Source organism: Danio rerio, chromosome 18 (genome assembly GCF_052040795.2).
Source record: "Danio rerio strain M-AB ecotype USA chromosome 18, GRCz13ab, whole genome shotgun sequence".
Classification (NCBI taxonomy): domain Eukaryota; kingdom Metazoa; phylum Chordata; class Actinopteri; order Cypriniformes; family Danionidae; genus Danio; species Danio rerio.
Window position 1 is genome coordinate 35422045 of NC_141038.1, and position 21339 is coordinate 35443383.

Here is a 21339-nt window from a genome sequence, read left to right on the forward strand (position 1 = left end):
CACACAGCTGTTCCCCAAAGCGCCGCTCTTCCAGTGAGAAGCGTGATGGCAAACGCTACTTTCGATTCCTCCGTGGGAAAGGAGGAAGGCTGCAAGGAGAAGTACAGCGAGCATTTCGCCAAAAAGGCACGACACAACTCCGGTTCTCCGGAGTAGAAGGCTGGAGGTGGAAGGCGAGGTTCGGTAGATCGAGCAGCTTGATCAGACACGGACACTACCGGTGGACTAATGTTAGCTGCAACAGGCTGCTGGACCACCCCAGCAGTATGAAGACTTTGCAGCTGTGTGGTGAGTTCAGACACCTTATTTACCAACACTTGGATAGCGCGACTGGTGTTGTTCATCTGCTCATCTTGCCTGTCCATGCGTGTGGTGGCCTGCGTAACAAACTCCTGCAAGCCGGGGATACTCGCTGGATCCATGTGTGATCAGTCCGTTCTGTCACGACAATAGACGAAAAGGATCCAATTGCAAGTGTTTATTAACTGAAAATGAAACAAAGGATATCAATGGAGTGAACTGGATACAAGAAAGTTCAGAACGAGAGCCACGGGTCACAATGAAGACATCAATGAACAACGAAGGATTCTGGAAAACAACAGACAGAAACAAGACAAACAACGGACTGATAACCAGAACACACCACCTGAGGAAATATATAGCCAGGCAAATAAGGACCAGCTGGAAGATGATTAAGTCAGCTGATGACATCAGCTGATCAAAAAGCACGCTGTCAACATAAAAGGTAAACAAACACACACCCTCACACATGACAACACACAAGACAAGATACATAACATACAGGAGAAACACACAGATCCATAAACCGTGACAGACACAGTGGTGTCATAGTTCGGTATGTTTTCGATACAGCAAAAAAGAAAAAAGCCAGAGGATTTCTCTGATTTAAATTTTTTATGTATTAAAACTAGCATCATAAAAGTATGATTTTGTTTTTTTCTTTGACTTTAAATAGTGATAGAACTACACTTCCGGGGTTTCTGTTTAGCAGCAAATAAAACAAATCCTTCTTTACACTCAAAGCCAAAAAGCTTCCTATAAAAATAAATGTAATATTGTAGTAGTTAAACAAATAGTAATAAAAAAAAACAATTGAGTTTTTATATGGAACTCAGTTTCAATAAATTTTTAAGTAATATTTATATTTTCAGAAAGATGAGTGTCCACATTTTCTTCAGACAGCACAGATCTGCTAGATTTAACTGTCACCTGCCATTTTAGTGGATCTGAAAGCAGGAATTATCTGACTGAAATGGGCTTATCAAGGAATAATGTAACGGGGCTCTATTACATTTAACATTTTCTTAAAACCTAAAATTTCCACTACCGATTAAGATCCCTGTTCGAATCTGTAGGAATTGCCTGTCTGAATGCTGTTTCAGTTAAAGTTTGTGATGTCAGTGTAAATGAGTTGATATGCTCAAATATTACTGCTAAAATAGCTTAGTCATAGCAGATATTTTTTTTCCCACCACTCTCTTAGTAGCAGTGATGGTGCACGACGTATCTGAACTGAAAAGCGGTGGGGGCATGTGTATTCGATGTACCCGAGTTGTGAGTTGTGAGGTGAGTTGTATGGAGCTAGATTTGTTTCTTTATTATTCAATCAAAATGATTAGTTTTAAAGAAAAAATAAGTAGGTAGTAATTAAAAAATTAAAGATTTCGAATATAAAACACGTTTAATTAAAAAACTTATGTCAATGATAATAAAATATTTTGGATTGCAAAAAATAAACAATTGTCCTATTATGCAGTTACCACAATTTTCATTGCACACTCATTAATTTTGCTCTCTTTTCTGCTGTTTTTTATTGCACATCTAGAATCTTTGCTTGCAGGTTGAAATGTTTTGCTTGTGAGTTGAAAAGTGTTGAACCCATGAATGCCGGGGTTAATTTTTTGTCTTTATTATTCAAACAAACATATGAAGTTTTTGACCAAAACTAGGTACAATGCAATAAAAAAATAAAAGATTTCAAATAATAAAAAAAACATTTATTTAAAAAAATTCACACTGCAAAAAATAAACTATTGCCATTTTATGCAGTTACCACCAGATTAATTCATTGTGTGCTCATTCATTTTGCTTTCGGTTTTGTTTCATTTTTGCGCATCTAAAATCTTTGCTTTTGAGTTGAAAAGTTTTGCGAGTTGAAAATTGCAGCTCAGTGGGCGGGATCTTATGAAACACCTTATTCTATTGGTCATCTTGATTGAGGTCACAGGTTGACCACGCCCATTACATGTTCGCGCGGTTGGAATTGCTTTCCGTGACAAGAGCGAGCTAATGGCGAGCAGCAGGTCTTCTTTAAGGTAAGTTAACTGAAACTGTATAATAACTTTTGTATTACCATCCACATTTCCCATTATGTTACCACTGCTAGTATTAAACTCAGTAATATTTTAGAATTTTCTCGATTAACTAACATTATGCTGTCGGCCATCAGTACTGTACAGTTGTAAAGGGCAACGCAAGGCCAGTGTATTTTGGAAAATATACATTGATGTACCGGTAAAGTCAGGCTTTTTGTCTGTAGATAATGGCCAGGTGTACAGTAGGTCTGCAAACAGACTGGGAAACATTATCGCCGGCCCGTTGCTCTTAGTTTCCATACAAGAGCTGCTGTCTCTTTGAACTGGAGCATCATATTCATTCTCCACTGTTAGAAAATGTAGTAACTCAGTGTATGTGTATTTCATTACAAACGAGACAAATATTTATTTAGTATATTTCGTTTCGCATATGAATATTAGTTCATACATTAGTTAACTTGAATTAATAATGAACAGCATATCTGTTAAGCAATAATTAATCTCTGTTAATGTTATCTAAACATATTAATGCATTAGTTAAAAAATTATGATGAACGAGTTTGTTTAGTATAAACTGTTAACGTTAACTTAGTCATGTTCTATTGTATCTCCTTATATTAACAGCTTGATATAATAAGCCAATGTTTATGGACACAATACAATAATGTATTTGTTCACTGACTAGATAACATAACTAAATAAACAACATTTATTCAGTAATACTAAATTTTTTGTTAACAGAAACTTATACAAATAATGTTACTTAATGCAGCAAAAACTGAACAACTCACATTCTTCAACAGCCATGTTATTCATGTTTGTAGACTTTTTACACTTTACAGCATTGTTGTAAAGTGTACACTACTTCAACACATTACATTTGTAAACTGACTTACCACTAACCCAACATTATAACTGATGTGTTACTCTTTGGGTTTATTACAAACATCTTTGGATCTTTGGGTTTATTTCCAAGCAGTGATTAATGATTTTACTATATATATATATATATATATATATATATATATATATATATATATATATATATATATATATATATATATATATATATATATATATATATATATTAAGAACAATTATGTTAGTAAAGAGTTAACGTTGAAGAGGTGCACACTTCATAATAAGCTTTCTGATTTCCTTAAAAAATGGAAATTATATAAAAAAATGCCTTTGCTATATAATTTGTTTAGGCATTATTGCAAATATTTAATTTTTAAAGGAACTGTTATAAATTAATTGTAAAGTAATTTAAATGTGGTTAACAAAAGACAACAATACATAGAAAAAAGTAATATGTGAAATAAAATATTACATTAATCAGAACAATTTTTTCATCTGTTTCTTCAATTTATCCTTACAGGTTGATCACTCAGTCTTATGGGGCGTAAAACATCTGCTTTGACTCCACAGACGTTTACATCTGCACTGTCTTAAATCAACAAATCAACATCTACAATGATTCCACAGGCATCCACATCTGCATTATCTCCTTAGACATCAACATCTGGACTGACTGACTACAGACATTTATTCACTAAACTCATCAATCACCACCTGATGTGTGTTGAATTATTTTCTGGAATTGTGTCGGATTTGGACAAAAGTAGATTTTGACTTTTGTCAAAGTGATTATAAATATAATTTTTTATACATTTATTGTTTCCCTTTCTGGAATAAAGGAATATAAACAGCTCTTTATTAGTCATTTAATGAGTCATACAGTTTTATGTCTGTTTATTTTGCAATAAAGAAATATAAATGTTTTTTATTTTATTTTATTAAATCAGCTAAAATATTTCCCAGCTGTAGCTTTTAATAACAAAAATAATGTTACATAAATGGTATAATACATTTTACTACAGTAAAGCACTATAGCATGTGTATGTATAAATTATATTTTTATGTGGAAGGAATGTGTAGAAGACATTTATTTAGTAGTGCAATTGCCAACATACATATTTTGCATAATCTTGTTAAGTAATAATACAGTAGTAGTAAGGATATTGAAAAATGCCTATCAGCTATAATTTAATATGAAATCGAGGCAGCAACCTGAATTTATATATATATATATATATATATATATATATATATATATTTACATTTACATTTAGTCATTTAGCAGACGCTTTTATCCAAAGCGATATATATATATATATATATATATATATATATATATATAAAGTTTTCACACGATTTGACTGGACTCCCTTTAGTGACCAGAGCAGGCAACAGGTCTTCTTCAAGTTAAGTTAACTGAAAGTGTATAATAACTTGTATATTACCATCCACATTTTCCTAAACTGTCTAGTCAGTGATATTGATGCATACTCTCGATTGACTTACATTAGATGAAATACGTGCAATATATATATAGATATATATCCATGTGTTCAAAAGTATGCACAGCTGAGACGTGCACAACTGTGTTCTCCATCGCGTCTGCATCCAGATCCATTTGTTGGTGGACATACAGCTAATCTGACTAGACAAAGTTTAATACTAGCAGTCATAACATAATCAGATGGGAAATGTGGATGGTAATACACAAGTTATACAGTTTCAGTTAACTTACCTCAAAGAAGACCTGCTGCTCGCCATTAGCTCGCTCTTGTCACGGAAGGCAATTCCAACCTGTTGCTTGCCATTAGCTCGCTCTTGTCACGGAAGGCAATTCCAACCGAGCGAAAATGCAATGGGCGTGGTCAACCTGTGACCTCAATCAAGATGACCATTAGAATAAGGTGTTTCATAAGATCCCGCCCACTGAGCTGCAGTTTTCAACTCGCAAAACTTTTCAACTCAAAAGCAAAGATTTTAGATCCGCAAAAATGAAACAAAACCGAAAGCAAAATGAATGAGCACACAATGAATTCATCTGGTGGTAACTGCATAAAATGGCAATAGTTTATTTTTTGCAGTGTGAATTTTTTTTAAATAAATGTTTTTTTAATATTTGAAATCTTTTTTTTTTTTATTGCATTGTACCTAGTTTTGGTCAAAAACTTCATATGTTTGTTTGAATAATAAAGACACAAAATTAACCCCGGCATTCATGGGTTCAACACTTTTCAACTCACAAGCAAAACATTTCAACCTGCAAGCAAAGATTCTAGATGTGCAATAAAAAACAGCAGAAAAGAGAGCAAAATTAATGAGTGTGCAATGAAAATTGTGGTAACTGCATAATAGGACAATTGTTTATTTTTTGCAATCCAAAATATTTTATTATAATTGACATAAGTTTTTAAATTAAACGTGTTTTATGTTTGAAATCTTTAATTTTTTAATTACTACATACTTATTTTTTCTTTAAAACTAATTATTTTTGATTGAATAATAAAGAAACAAATCTAGCTCCATAGAGTTGTGCCCAATGTACCTGAAGAGCTGGGAGAGATGCGGTGAAGAGGGGGTGTGGGATGTATTTTGTAAATTTGTTTATGTTGATTTATTTTACTTTAAAGACCTTGGAAATAACTTATTTTTTTGCCATAAAAGTAAAAATTACTGAACATACACAGGAGCCTGATCAAAATGTTAAATTTAAAAGAACATTTCAGGTGGCATTTAGAGTTTTTTTCATCTGAACTCTTAATATATACTTATTACTGTTATTAAAAAGTAATCCCTTACCTTACAATATTACTGTTTCAGAATTGTAATATGTTACATCACCAGAGATAAATAAAGTGTTAGAGACCTAGACTTAAGTAAAAGTACAAGTGCTTTATCAAAAATTTACTTAAGTAGAAGTAGAAGTGCTCATTAAACATCATACTTAAGTTGAAGTACTAAAGTATTTAACATTTTTTGTACTTAAGTATTGCAAGTAGTTTATTTAAAAATTTACTACTCAAGTACTGAAAGTAAAAGTACAAGTATTGTGTAATGTAGTTATTAAAGAAAGCAGTCGACATATTGTTTTGTTAATTTTAAATATCTTTTTTGTGGGCACGTGATTATGCAGAACAAAAAGAAACACGGCTTACAATTACTGTTTTTCTTTCGTGCTTGAACCACAGATCTGACACATTTTAAGAGCTTTAACACACACCTTTCAAAGTTGTGTGTCACAAAAGCACTCCATAATCCACTCAAAACGTTTTTGAAACCCATTTTTCAGATCACAATTACCGGTTGTAAAGACTGTAAAGGCCCAGGTTACGGAAGTAACCCTCGGAAATGCTATTAGTGGATTTGACTTTAGGAAAATCCACAAATTGGGAGGATTCGGTTCAGAAGCCGCTTGTCTGAAAGAGTAATGTACGGGCCAATGAATGCCAATGAATTGGCAGCGTAAGCTTGCGCAGGTGTGCTTCATTGCCAATTAACCCAGCATAAAGCACACGTGGAGCAAGCAGACGCCATCCTTTTTAAGCTGAAGAGACTTTGCTAACAGCTAAGGAACAGTCATTATGGCGATGGTAACTAGCATTTCCGTTCTCTTCCTCGGGGAACGAGGGTTACTTCCGTAACCTGAGCGCTCCCCTTCGGGTGGGGTACTCCAATGCTATTAGTGGATTTGATTTTAGAAAAATCCACGAATTGGAAGAACTATGGAAAATGCCATAATGACGGCACCTTACCAACGCCTCCGATGAGAGGATAGTCAAGCAAGCGTGAAACACCCACATCATGGGAGGCGCGGTCCTCCAACGTGTCCCTGGCCCTAACTTATCCCACTTCAAAGGAAGTTTTATGTATTAGGTATATTTTTTGGGAGTCGCGAGCATCTAGATAATTCTAGGAATACAACAGTACGTTGGGAAGCGTGCAATCCCGATAGGGAGGACGCTGCGGAGACCATCTGCACCCAATGGGGGAGATAAGATGGCAAATTACATATGGACTTGCCCTAAGAAGGGGGAGTGTGCATAAGAAGGTGGTTAGCGGAGAGGGAAGACACGGGTCCACCCGAGAGGGGGGACTGAACCGTGGCGGAATAGGCATATGGGATCACCTAGTGGGGATCACGCATAGCAGACACCTATACCCAAAACGCGGGCTGACCAACGGGCAGGCCTACAACGTAGTGGGCCAGTAAGTGACTCCTCCGCTGAGTCAGTGCTGGGGGCCATGGAGGAATCTGTAGGGCTCACCTTACGGGGAACTTTACTGACAGATAAAAAGGCGCACGTATCTCCCGTGTTAGGGAAAATGGTGCAGCAAGCGTGTTTCAACACCTTCACCGAGTTGTTTCCTCAATCACCAAGGGTTACCTAATACCCTTGAGGAAACCGCCTCCACTCGCAGATTGTAAAACCTTGCAAATGTGTTAGGTGTCGCCCAGCCAGCAGCTCTACAGATGTCTGTTAGAGAGGCGCCGCGTGCCCGCGCTGAAGAGGATGCGATGCTCCGAGTGGAGTGCGCACGCACTTTCGGGGGACAGAGCTCACCTCGGCTCTGAAGCGAGAGAATGGCATCCATTTGATACGGCACTTCCCTGCTGCCACCCGCCATAACAGACAAAGAGCTACTCAGATGATTTAAACTCAGATAGCGGTCCAGATAAAAACGCGAACTGGACAAATAAAGAAAGGGCTGGGTCTGCCTCCTCTGGGGGCAGCGCTTGCAGGCTCACTACCTGGTATTAACGGAATGGTAGGAACCTTGGGCAGGGTCTCAGGACGTGAGAGAAGCCAGCCCAATTACAGGCACGAGTCACTGACCGAAAAAGGCCTCCCGACCCTCTAATCGATATCAACGCGACCTGCAGAGCTGTCTTCAGGGACAGAAAGATACTGAGTCGAGGATCGAAGGGATCTGACGCGGCTCGTGTAACGAGGGCGAGATCCTAAGAGGGCCTGAGAGGGGGGTGGGGTGGAAAATTCGATTAGCGCCCCTGAGGAACCCGATGATGAGGTTATGCGTTCCCACGGTGCTGCCAGCCACCGCGTCATGAGAGCGGAGATGGCAGCCACGTGAGTGTGGAGGGCGACAGCCTGCTCTCCAGCTTCTCTTGGCATAAAGAAAGCACAACGCTGATCTGGCAAATTACGGGGGTCTTCTCTGCGAGAGACGCACCATTCAGTGAATAGACTCCACCTCAGGGCATAGGCGCTTGGGGAGGGGGCTCTAGCCCGAGTGACGGTATTAGCCACTGCAATCGGTAGGTTACCTAAGTCTTCCTCGCTTCTAAGGGCCACCCGGAGGTTCCAAAAATCGGCGAGGGTGCCAGATGGGCCCTGTCCCTGAGAGAGTAGGTGCTCTCTCTAGGAGAACAGCCAGGGGAGGGCCATCGCGAGAAGGGAGAGCTCTGACATCCACGTCCGGTTGAGCCAAAGCAACCAGCAACCTGTTCCTCGTCCTCCCTGACCTTGCACAGTAACTGCGCGAACAAGGTCACTTGGGGAAACGCGTATTTGCGCATGCCCCGAGGCTAGCTGTGAGCCAGTGCATCCATGCCGATAGCCCTCGATCAGGGAAAAAAACAACTGGCAATGAGCGATCTCGGGGGAAGCAACAGATCGATCTGGGCTTCCCCGAATCACGCCCATATCAGCTGAACAGACTCGGGGTGGAGTCTCCATTCTCCAAGACATAAAGGCTGCCGTGAGAGCACATCGGTTGCACAGTTGAGCTTGCCTGAATGTGAATGGCGTCCAGCGATTTCAGCCACGGATGACTCCAGAGGAGCAGACGGCGGGCAAGCTGAGACAGGCGGCGAGAGCGAATACCCCCCAAGCGGTTGATATAAGCCACCGCCACTGTGCTGTCCATCCTGACCAGCACGTGTTGCTGCTACAGCACCGGAAAAAAACGGTGGAGTGAGGAACGCTGCTAACAGCTCCATATGCCAATGCAACTGGGTTCCTTTCCACAGGCCCGCAGCTGCATGCCTGCAACGCACAGCCCCCCAGCCCGTGTTGGAAGCATCTGTTGAAATGACAACAAGACTGGACGCCTGTCCTAGAGGCACTCAGGCCTGTTGGAAAGAGGGGTCGCTCCCAGGGCTGAGGGCGCGGCGACACAGCGCAGTAACAAAGACTAGGTGTGCGCGCGCGTGCCATGCGCGTCTGGGGACTCGATCGTGAAGCCAGTGCTGGAGTGGTCTCATATGGAGTAATCCGAGCGGCGTGAAGCGGCTGCGGATGCCATATGCCCCAGGAGCCTCTGAAATAGTTTCAGTGGGACCACTATTTTGCTGTCGAGCTCTCTCAGACAGTCTCCGCTGTTGCCACTGGCACGCATGGTTCAGGATTTAGAGCTACGCATCGATGAATTTGCTCTTCAGTGTTTGAACTCTCAGTAATGATTTTAAATCACACTGGACAGAGCTAAACTGAACTTAAACATTAAAAACTGAACTACACTGTTCCAGATACTATGACCATTTATGTGAAGCTGCTTTGACACAATCTACATTGTAAAAGCGCTATACAAATAAAGCTGAATTGAATTGAATTGAACTTATCCAGCACATGTTTTATACAGCGGATGCCCTTCCAGCTCTAACCTATCTCTGGAAAACATCCATACACACTTATACACTACGGACAATTTAGCCTACTGAATTTACCTGTACCGCATGCCTTTGAACTGTGGGGGAAACCGGAGCATCCAAAGGAACTCACACGAACGCAGGGAGAACATGCACACTTCACACATAAATGCCAACTGACTCAGCCTTGGTTCCAACCAGCGACCTTCTTGCTGTGAGGCAACAGCACTACCTATTGGACCATCGCATCACCTGGATTTAGATTATAGTATTTATATTAATTTTTACTTCTGTATGGAAATAAGACCATATAGTGTGTCCACATGATTTGTGGGTTTTTTGCTGGTGTGATGTGGTGGGGGAGAGAAAATGGCATCCAAAATTTGTTTACAGGGATTCGTGTCCAGCAGTCTATGTGTCAATGAGAAGACCATACAGTGAGGAATATTGGAAAAAAAGTTTTGGAAAGTGTTTTATAGCCTCTCTGTGATTATACCACAAGGCAGAGCTCACTTATCGACTGGAGGCTGCTGAAGGAGATGTAAACCTTCAAGAGCAGATGGATTTAGGAGACTGCAGTGCCAGTGGCTGTTCTGTAGGCAAGCATCAATGATTTAAAAGTGCATAAACAGAGAGCCCCCGACTGCAGACGTCAATAATGCAGCGTAATGAAATATCCCGATCAAACTCCGCTTCAACTATGCTACAAGTTTATAAACTGCCTCTGGAACCCAGGTAAGGTACAAAAATCTGTTTAACAAATATAGTGATGCATTGAAGTATTTTTTCGCTTAGCCGAGCCTTCTCTGTTACTGTGTGGAGAAACCACTCTCCACACAGCGTCTCACTCACTCACTCTCTCTCACTCACTCACTCACGCAGGCATGCACTGCGGTCTCATGAGGAAACGCAGATTTTTGATATGTTTTTCTTGTTCCCGAATACAAATAATTTTTCAAGTATTTGTTTGAAATAAGTATTCGTAAAAACACTATTCGTGCCTTTCCAAATACCATATTCGGGTTCGGCTCCACCCATACTAAACAGATAGGTCTTTAATCTAGTTTTGAACTGGGAGAGTGTGTCTGAGCCTCTGACGTTATCAGGAAGGCTATTCCAGAGTGTAGGAGCCATAAAGGAGAAGGCTCGACCTCTACTCGATTTTGCTATTCTAGGTACTACCAGAAGCCCTGAGTTTTGAGATCTTAAACAGCGAGTTGGATTGTAGCGAGACAGAAGGTTGGTTAGACGAACAGGAGCTAGAATATTTAGAGCTTTATAGGTGAGAAGTAATATTTTAAATTCAATACGAAACTTAACAGGCAGCCAGTGTAAGGAGGATAAAATTGGGGTAATATGATCATATTTTCTAGACCTGGTAAGAACTCTGGCTGCTGTATTTTGTACTAATTGAAGTTTGTTAATAGAGGATACTGGGCAGCCAGCAAATAGAGCATTACAGTAGTCCAGCCTCGAAGTCATAAAAGCATGGACTAGCTTTTCTGCATCAGAGATGGATAGCATATTTTATAATTTTGCGATATTTCTCAGATAAAAGAAGGCAGTTTTTGTGACATATGGTTTTCAAAAGTTGGATTGCTGTCTAATATGACACCCAGATCTTTTATAGTAGAGCTAACACTAACTTTGTATCCCTCTAATTGTAGATTGAGTTGCGAGATCTGCTGTGTACAAGATTTAGGCCCAATAAGTAATAATTCTGTTTTGTCTGAGTTTAAGAGAAGAAAATTGTTGGTCATCCAGTCTTTAATGTCTTTGATACACTCAGTTAGTTTAGGCAGTTCAGACGTCTCGTCAGGTTTAGTTGAAATACATAATTGAATATCATCTTCATAGCAGTGAAAGCTGATCCCATGTCTTCTAATAATGTCTTCTAATAATGCCAGTGGTGGCATGTAAACTGTAAATGGGCTGACTTGTGAAGGCTGGCCATTATTATTCACAAACTGGTAATGGTCAGTTAAGTATGACTTAAACCATTGTAGAGCCTGTCCCTGGACACCTATTTATGAGGATATTGTGGTCAATGGTGTCAAATGCCGCACTAAGATCGAGTAAAACTAATAGCGAGATGCACCCTTGGTCAGCAGCTAAAAGTAAATCATTGGTTATTTTCACTAATGCGGTTTCTGTACTCTGATGAGCCCTGAAACCTGAATGAAATACTTCAAAAATATTGTTCGTCTGCAGAAAAGAGCATAATTGAGTAGAAACAACTTTTTCTAGTATTTAAACATAAATGGAAGATTTGAAATAGGCCTATAGTTAGCTAAGTTGTTGGGGTCCAGTTGCGGTTTCTTAATAATAGGCTTAATAACAGCTAGCTTGTAAGAGTTTGGAACATGGCCTATAGATAAAGAAGAGTTGATAATGTTAAGAAGAGGTTCTCCTATAGCAGGTAGCAGCTCTTTCAGTAATTTTGTTGGAATTGAGTCCAGCATACACGTAGCTGGTTTAGAGCTATTTAGAATTTTATCTAGCTCTTCCTGTTCTATGATTTTGAAGCAGTGTAGGTTATTATTATGATTCAATAAAATATTTACAGGATTTGGAGTATAAGCCGGTGCAGAAAGTTTGGCATCTCCTATTTTCTGTCTAAAATCTTCTATTTTATCACTGAAAAAGTTCATTCAAGTCATCACTACTAATTTGCGGTGGAACAATTTGTTTTAAGGATGACCGATTATTTGCTAATTTAGAGATGGTGTTAAATAAAAATCTAGGATTGTTATGATTATTTTCTATCAGTTTGCGCAGGTGCTCGTTCCTGGCAGATTTTAGAGCCCTCCTATAGCTGGACATACTGTCTTTGTACGCAATTCTAAAGACCTCTAAATTCGTTTTTTTTTTTTTTCCATTTACGTTCCATTTACGTTCCAGGGCGCAGGTTGGAATAAGTTGGCGGTTTATTACAAAGGGACGAAGCCGAAAAGAAAATGAATGAATGAATCATCTAAATTCTCCAATAAAAATTTATGAAAATCATGACAGAAACCAGTAGCAAAGTATGACTTTACTGCAATAATTATTAACATTTTCAATTTGATATATTTTGATCATTTTATGAAATAAATCACATCACAATAGCTTCACTATATTCTTTTTCTGCTTGACTTGACCAGTGTCCCACCCCTTTCCAATGAAGTCATTGTTTAGATTCACAATCATTGATCCATATTGATCATGTATATAAGAACAAACGTGATATAATACCAGTTGCATTTGGCCACAGTTTAACTAAAGTCTTTCAGATGTCAGTCTTTTTTTGCACACTTCTAATTTTCTTTCAACTTTATGCAAAGGCAGAAAAGCCTATTTGCATCATGATGGGAGACCCTAAGTATCCGCTGCTATCCAAGGAGGGGGACATTTCTATTGGAGCAGTTTTTCCAGTCCACAGCATAGAGACATTACCCTTGTTTAAGTTTACGCAAAAACCTCAGCTTTTATCATGCTCAAGGTTTGTTACTGTGGAAAATATTTTAGAATCAGTACAGATCATGCAGAAAAAATTATTTGTTTAACCCTCTAATTTTTTTTTTTAGTGTGAGTATAAGAGACTTTCGAATGGCTCAAATTATGGCATTTGCCATTGAGGAGATTAACAGAAATGAAAGTTTGCTCCCAAATGTTTCACTTGGTTACCAAATTTATGACACCTGTGGTTCAGGATTGTCTTTGATGGGTGCAAACATGGCATTGATGAATGTTCAAGAATTTGCATCAAGAGGTAGCTGCAATGGACAGTCTCCAGTACATGCTATCATAGGTGAAACAGAGTCTTCCAATACAGTGATTTTGTCAAGAACTACAGGACCTTTTAAAATTCCAGTGGTAAGAAGCTATAATACAGTTTGTTGACATAAATAATGCACTGACCAATCATTTTACATTTTCTTTTGTCTTTTTTTCAGATAAGTCCCTCTGCATCATGCGAGTGTCTCAGTAATAGAAAAGAATACCCCTATTTTTTTAGAACTATTGCTAGTGATTACCACCAGAGCAGAGCACTTGCTTACATAATCAAATATTTTGGCTGGTCTTGGGTGGGAGCTGTGAACAGTGACAATGACTATGGAAACCATGGAATGGCTATATTTCTAAGTACAGCAGAGAAAGAGGGGGTTTGCGTGGAGTACTCTGTGAAATTCCAGAGAACAGAGCCAGAGAAACTGAAAAAGGTGGTAGATACAATAAAAAAAGGCACTTCAAAAGTGATTGTTGCATTTCTTACTGAATTTGAGATGAAAAATCTACTTGAATATTTAATTATTCAGAATGTAACAGGTCTACAAGTAATTGGTGTGGAGGCATGGATAACAGCAAACAGTATGATCAAACCAAATAGTTTTCATGTGCTGGGAGGGTCACTGGGGTTTGCAGTAAAAAAACTCAATATTGAAGGTTTTGAAGATTATGTCACCAAAGCATTCTGGGAAACAGCTTTTCCATGCTCACAGACTTCACAGAAAGAAAATTCTCAATATAAATTAATTTGCAACATATATCGAGATCTTCTTGTACTGAAAAATGACAATAAAGATGTACCTGAACAAAGATATGCTAGCAATGTCTACAAAGCTGTTTATGCTGTCGCTCATTCACTACACAACATATTAAAGTGTAGAGAAAATGGAGCATGTGAAACAGACATGAAAATACAACCTCAGCAGGTAATAAACAAAAACAATGAATGAATGTTAGGAAGTTAGAGCGCAAGAGGGTAATTTTTAATTTCTGTCTTTTTCTTTTCACTAGGTGGTTGAGGCTCTGCGAAAGGTAAATTTCACCATTAAGATGGGGGACTGTGTGTGGTTTGACAGCACTGGTGCAGTTGTAGCTCAATATGAAGTTGTAAACTGGCAGCCAGACTATAATGGATCGATACAATTCAAACCAGTGGGGTACTATGATGCTTCACTGCCCCCTAATCAGCGCTTTGTGATCAACACTGAAAACATAATCTGGGCTGGAGGACAGCTAAAGGTACATGGCCATAACATAATCATACTACTCTTAGGCAGGCATATTTAAATTTAATTAATAATTTAAAAAATATTTGACGAGTAGCTGCAGAGCATCAAGCAAAAACGGAAAGCATTCACACAAAAAGAGACCCTAGCCCATACTAATGAACTACTTTGGTCTAACCAAGTGTTTCAGTATCATAGTTCAACCTTTAGCTGTTTAAATGAAGATTAACATATTTATAAAAAAAAAATATTTTCAAAACACTAACTGTTTATTGATGCATATATGTGCAAACTGGCCATGATATCAAACACAAAAGCAACAGCAGAGTCATTACTGATATAGTTGAATTATTAGCCCCCCATGAATTATTACCCTCTGTTTATTTTTAAACAAATTTCAAAACATAATAATTTTAAAACTCATTTCTAATAATTGATTTATTTATCTTTGCCATGATGACAGCACAAAATATTTTACTTGATATTTTTAAGACACTTTTTATACAGCTTAAAGTTACATTTAAAGGCTTAACTAGGCTATTTAGGTGAACTAGGCAGGTTAGGGTAATTAGGCAAGTCATTGTATTATGGTGGTTTGTTCTGTAGACAATCTGAAAAAAAAATAGCTTAAAGGTGCTAATAGTATTGACCCTAAAATGGCTTTAAAAAATGTAAAACTGCTTTTATTCTATCCGAAATAAAATAAATAAGACTTTCTCCAGAAGAAAAAATATTTTCAGACATACTGTAAACAATTCCTTGCTCTCTTAAACTTAATTTGGGAAATATATATATTTTTTAAAAATTAAAAGGGGAGCAAATAATTCTGACTTAAACTGTGCGTATATATATATATGGCGTATATAGTGGCACAGTAGGTAGTGCTGTTTCCTCACATCAAGAATGTCGCTGGTTTGAACCTCGGCTCAGTTGGCATTTCTGTGAGGAGCTTGCATTTTCTCCCCGCATTCACATGGGTTTCCTCCGGGTGCTCCGGTTTCCCCCACAGTCAAAAGACCTGCAGTACAGGTGAATTGGGTAGGCTAAATTGTCCCTAATGTATAAGTGTGTGTGTGTATGTTTCCCAGAGATGGGTTGCGGCTGGAAGGGCATCCGCTGCGTAAAAACGTGCTGGATAAGTTACCGATTCATTCCGTGGTGGCGATCCCGGATAAAGAAAGCGACTAAGCCGACAAGAAAAAGAATGAATTAATATATATTGCACAGTGACTCAGGGGTTAGCACTGACGCCTCACAACAAGAAGGTCACTGTTAGAGTCTTGGCTGAGCCAAATGGCATATTTGTGTTGAGTTTGTATGTTCTCCTTGTGTTGGCATGGGTTTCCTCTGGTTTACCCCACAGTCCAAAGACATGCAGTATAGGTCAATTGAATTGAAACTAACTACTCACACTATGTACAGAGTTGCCTTGAACCAAGCCAAAGCATGCTTGTCCCCCTCTCATCTCCCCCGACTGCCCGCACTCACTTTACATTAGGGCCTGGGCACGCTTACTTCATCGATGATGCGCTGTTAGTTAAGCGCTTTCACTCAGCACAGTGGAGAGTTCTTTAGTTATATCTGTTTAGTCGTTTGATATGCCATGACACAAAGTCAGAATTTCGCCGAACAGATCAGCCACTTTTGACGCTCATAAACAATCATAAAGTCCTCGTGTCCTATATAATTATTTTTATTGTCTAGAAGCCGAGGTCTGTGTGCAGTGAAAACTGTCCTCCAGGCACTAGAAAGGCTGTTCAGAAAGGAAGACCTGTCTGCTGTTATGATTGTATTCCATGTGCAGAAGGAGAAATCAGTAATGAAACAGGTGATATTCAGTTTATCTTACAGTTCAAAGGAAAACTTGAAATTTGAATGACTGATAGCTATTTTCTTTCCAATAAAATAATCATTTTGATTTAACTGTGATCTCTCTTTCCAGATTCAAATAACTGCAAGCAGTGTCCAGGGGAATACTGGTCTAATGCTGAGAAAAATAAATGTGTGTTAAAGGCTGTAGAGTTCCTGTCATTCAAAGAACTAATGGGTATAGTTCTAGTCTTTTTCTCACTGTTAGGCGCAGGATTAACCACACTAGTTGCTATTCTGTTTTATAGCAAGAAGGACACTCCAATAGTAAAAGCCAACAACTCAGAGCTGAGCTTCCTGCTACTCTTTTCATTGATGCTATGTTTTCTCTGTTCTCTTACTTTCATTGGTCGCCCCACTGAATGGTCCTGTATGTTGCGCCACACAGCATTTGGGATCACTTTTGTCCTCTGTATCTCCTGTGTTCTGGGGAAAACCATAGTGGTGTTAATGGCCTTTAAGGCTACTCTACCAGGTAGTGATGTTATGAAATGGTTTGGTCCTATACAACAACGACTCAGTGTTCTTGTGATTACAATTGTACAAGTTCTTATCTGTGTGCTTTGGCTAGCAGTATCTCCTCCATTGCCCTACAAAAATACGAAATATTTCAAAGAAAAAATTATTCTTGAGTGCAGTCTGGGTTCTACTATAGGTTTTTCTGCTGCACTAGGTTATATAGGTCTTCTGGCTATCCTGTGTTTCATTTTGGCTTTTCTGGCTCGCACACTGCCTGATAAATTCAATGAAGCAAAATTCATCACATTCAGTATGATCATATTCTGTGCTGTATGGATCACATTTATCCCTTCTTATTTAAGTTCTCCTGGAAAACTGACTGTAGCAGTAGAGATATTTGCCATTTTAGCTTCAAGTTTTGGTTTATTATTTTGCATATTTTTACCAAAATGTTATATAATCATGTGCAAGCCTGAACAGAATACAAAGCTGCATATTATTGGTAAGCTCAACAAATAAACAGTTTCTTAAGTCATTCACAATCAATCCTAAAATTAAACAATTGGCTTTTTATGCTTGTAGTTGTGACTTTTTTTATGAAGTAGGAAAGAGCACATAGACATAAAACAGTTCTCCAAAAAAATCAGTAAAGTATTTTTACTAACTGTTTTCTTTTAATAACCACTTAATGGAATCACCTTAAAATAACCTCACAGTATAAATAATTTATGAAAACTCTGTCCCACCACTGGGACGCTTAAGTTTTTTGCTATTAAATCCTTATCAAATTAGGATAAACTATACATTTTTAGAAAGATCTAAGACCTCTGAATAGATATTATAGCATTTTTTGTTTCTTTTTGTTATGTAGGAAGAGTAATAAAATAAAACACATTTACTGTCACCTTGCATTATGTGGGACCATTTACACTTACATTTTAAACCATAATGTTGTAGTCTAAACATAAAGCAATTATTACAAACTACATATAATTTGAAAGCTTAAAATGTCTAGTTCCCCCTCAGTTGATCTGTTTCTCAATATGTATTCTTCAGATATCTTGGATCAATGTGATCTTGTATAACTTTATCAACCATCAAAGTTAATTTCCGGACTTCCGGTTTGGTAATGCGGTGAAGACGCTCGTTGTCTAAGCTTCATGTTATTACATGTAATTTCTTCAGTTTACATGTAATTACATGTTTTTTATTCAGAGTACACGTCTTCGAACAATCCACTTAAAATGAGCAAATCCACGAGAACTGGTGGCAAACAGAAGATTCAAGTTTAACATGCTTATTCCTGTCAGGAAGGCAGCAAAATGACAGATAATGAACCCGGATCATTGCAGCACACAGGTGAGTATGTTGTCAAGTAGCTGAAAAAATTTAGAAAAGACATAACTGGGAAATTCATTACACTTTAAATAACTCTCAGGAACCAATCTGTTCTTCGATCGAATTCTTCGGCGTGACATTAGCATCACAAGCAGCAACGATCGGCGCGATAGAAATAAGTCTTTCAGATCACAGCGACCGAATAACTCAGCTCAAAAATGAAGTAAATGTTCTTTAATTGAAGCTGATTTACACGGATAAGGAAAAAATTGCTCCCAAGGCCAACGTCAAGGACCAAGTTTCTCGCTCAAAGCGCAAAAATATATGAGTTGTAGGTTACTAGTAGGCATCGAAGGAAAGAACACAAGGCAGCATATGATCAACCTGTTCTTTAAACTTCTTGGAGTCAATCTATCAGAACCACCAGAGCTGGATCACGCACACCAGAGCCTCCACCCGAAACCTCATTCAGATGAACCCCTGTGACCACTGATTATCAGATTTCATTGTTACATCATTAAGGAAGCTGTAATGAGTTGGCCTAAATCCTAAAAAGATATTTCCTACAAAGGCCAAAATATTAAGATATACGAGGATTTCAGCACTGAAGTGACAAAAAATTGTGAGGCTTTCCACAAGGTCAAGAGCTTATTCTATAAGCAAGTGTTGCGATTCGGAACGCTGTATCCAGCTCGCCTTCGTGTGAGCTGCAACGTTGTGGAGCGCATCTTCGGTTTGTTAGAAGAAGCGGAGTGATTTTACCAACAGAAATGTTCTGCCTAATTCTAGTATGTGCAGTGTTGGCTCAGTACACATCCAATGTTGGTGAGGTATCTTGTTTGTGTGAGCAGCAGTTAATAACTGGTAAAACACAAACATAAAGCTCTCTTTCTATAAACTCTGCTTCAGCAAGTTTTTGTTTTATTCTGGATGTATTTGTTTATGCTCCCCCAAGTTACATAACTTAATACATGTTGCTGAAAATATTTGGTTCATGTTCAAAAATGCTTTGTCACCGGTTCCTAACTTTTGGTGACATGACTATCACAATTGACTAAATCCAGTTATTTTTTATTTATTTCACCATATTTTACCTAGTGTACTTGTCCTAGGTATTATTTATCAGCAATTAGTTCTTCTAAATGAGGTGTACATATTAGTTTCGTGAGTTGACAATCTTACATGGCTAATCGATAGTGTGGTTATAAGTTCTGGATTCTCTATATAATAACAATGAAGAGCTTCAGCTTTACTTTCTCAACTCTTTTTTTTCCTTCTTCCACCCCCTCCCTCCTTTTGGATTTTATTTCTTATTATTTATTTTGTTTTTTGTTTTTTATATTCACAGACCTCCCAAGTTGGGAAAAGTCATTTCTCGGGGGATACAGAGTTGATTTGCGGGAGGTAGCGGAATAGTGGGTGCCTGAAAAGGGGGGAAAGGTGTTAAGTGAGCGACGTATCTGAAAAGGGGGGCGTGTGCTGTGGGAGTGATTTGCGCGCGACGTACCTGAAGAGCGAGGAGGGATGCAGTGGAGAGAGGGGTGTGCAACGTATTTAAGGACCGGGCGGGAGATGCGCGATTTCCGGGAGATTATCATGCATTTGCGGGCATCCGGGAGTTACTATGCATTTGAGGGATACTCCCGCAACTTCCGGGAGACTTGGGATATCTGTATTCATACACCCTTTCATCTCATTCATCTCGAGTCCATCTTTCTGTATTTTTACATTTTGTGCCTTTTGCAACAACAAATTGCAAATGAGTAGTTCTAAAGCTAATGAAGGGGATCTGCCTTATCATACTGTGAAATTCGTGACTTGGAATGTAAGAGGCCTGGGCAGTCAAATTAAAAGATCAAATATGTTTTCACACTTAAACAGCTTATCCATATATATTGGCTTTCTTTAGGAAACCCACCTTAGAATATGTGACCATACTAGATTACGCAAACTATGGGTCGGTCAGATATTCCACTCAAATTTAAATAGTAAGTCTAGAGGTAGCACTATTTTAATACACAAATGGATAAAATTTGTTCCAGACAATCTATTCTCTGCTCCCAGTGTGTGGTATGTTATTGTCTCAGGCACTATGAACTAAACACCTGTCATTTTAGCCAGTGTTTATGCTCCTATTTTTGACAACCCAGTTTTTGTCAACTCACTTTACTGTCACCTCCCAAATGTAGACACTCACCACTTTATCCAAAGTGGAGCACCTACTGTACATCAGTACCTACATCAATGTCTATGGTGTTTTCCTCCCTAATGGATTAGTAAGGATGCATGGATACTTGTGACCACATTTCTAAGGATATTAATTTCTTTTAGAAACCAACAAATCAGATTAGTAATTTCAGACCATGCTCCACATGTTTTAGACATTTGTTTTCCTCAAAATTTTTGTAGCCAAGTGCTGCAACTTGGAAACCTAACACTGAGCTGTTGGCTACCAAGGAATTTTGTAACCAGATTTCTAAAGATATAAAAAAAACAAAAAACTAACAAATCAGATTCAGGATGGGAAACATTTAAAGCATATATACATGGGAGCATCATTTCTTTTAATTCGCACTGGTCCAAATCCAGGAAATTAGAACAACTCAAAACAAAATTTCAGAGATAGACAGATAAAACACTACCCAGATAGCAGGCAGTAATCGGCCCGAGCTCGGCTGCCCTCCGGCGCCTCCGGCTCCGACTCGGCATCGGCGAGTGTTATCCGGGCCGAGTGCGGGCCGCAGCTCGCTCGCGCACATGCGGTTGTGATGCGGCTGTAAAGCACTGGCCCGATTCCGGTCAACCATATCCGGCCCGAGTCTGTCTGTAGAGTCCTGGCCGCTTCTGGCAAGGACTCGGCTGATGGCAACTGATTAAG

At 38.7% G+C, this 21339-nt stretch overlaps 1 protein-coding gene across 3 annotated transcripts; it reads left to right on the forward strand.

Annotated features, from left to right (window-relative positions):
• The first annotated feature begins 12459 nt into the window (after positions 1 to 12459).
• On the forward strand, positions 12460 to 21105 carry olfcg12 (olfactory receptor C family, g12). 3 transcript variants are annotated; one of them, XM_087293266.1, is made up of 7 exons: positions 12460 to 13282; positions 13368 to 13656; positions 13737 to 14003; positions 14100 to 14495; positions 14581 to 14808; positions 16500 to 16623; positions 16738 to 21105. In XM_087293266.1, the coding sequence occupies exons 1-7, from the start codon at positions 13074 to 13076 to the stop codon at positions 17640 to 17642; spliced, it is 2418 nt and encodes an 805-aa protein (XP_087149392.1). In that variant the 5' UTR covers positions 12460 to 13073; the 3' UTR covers positions 17643 to 21105. The 3 variants fall into 3 exon arrangements, with proteins under 3 accessions (XP_087149392.1, XP_087149390.1, XP_087149391.1); XM_087293264.1 differs by having other exon boundaries at positions 13737 to 14495; XM_087293265.1 differs by having other exon boundaries at positions 13737 to 14495; positions 16503 to 16623.
• Positions 21106 to 21339: the final 234 nt, after the last annotated feature.

What these genes read in the sequence shown, in the direction of transcription:
- olfcg12 (XM_087293264.1), top strand. Translation starts at nt 13,074, where the DNA reads ATGTCAGTCTTTTTTTGCACACTTCTAATTTTCTTTCAACTTTATGCA. An exon ending in TGAAAATACAACCTCAGCAG is followed by an intron (nt 14,496 to 14,580) that starts GTAATAAACAAA and finishes TCTTTTCACTAG; the next exon opens with GTGGTTGAGGCTCTGCGAAA. An exon ending in GGGCTGGAGGACAGCTAAAG is followed by an intron (nt 14,809 to 16,499) that starts GTACATGGCCAT and finishes TTTATTGTCTAG; the next exon opens with AAGCCGAGGTCTGTGTGCAG.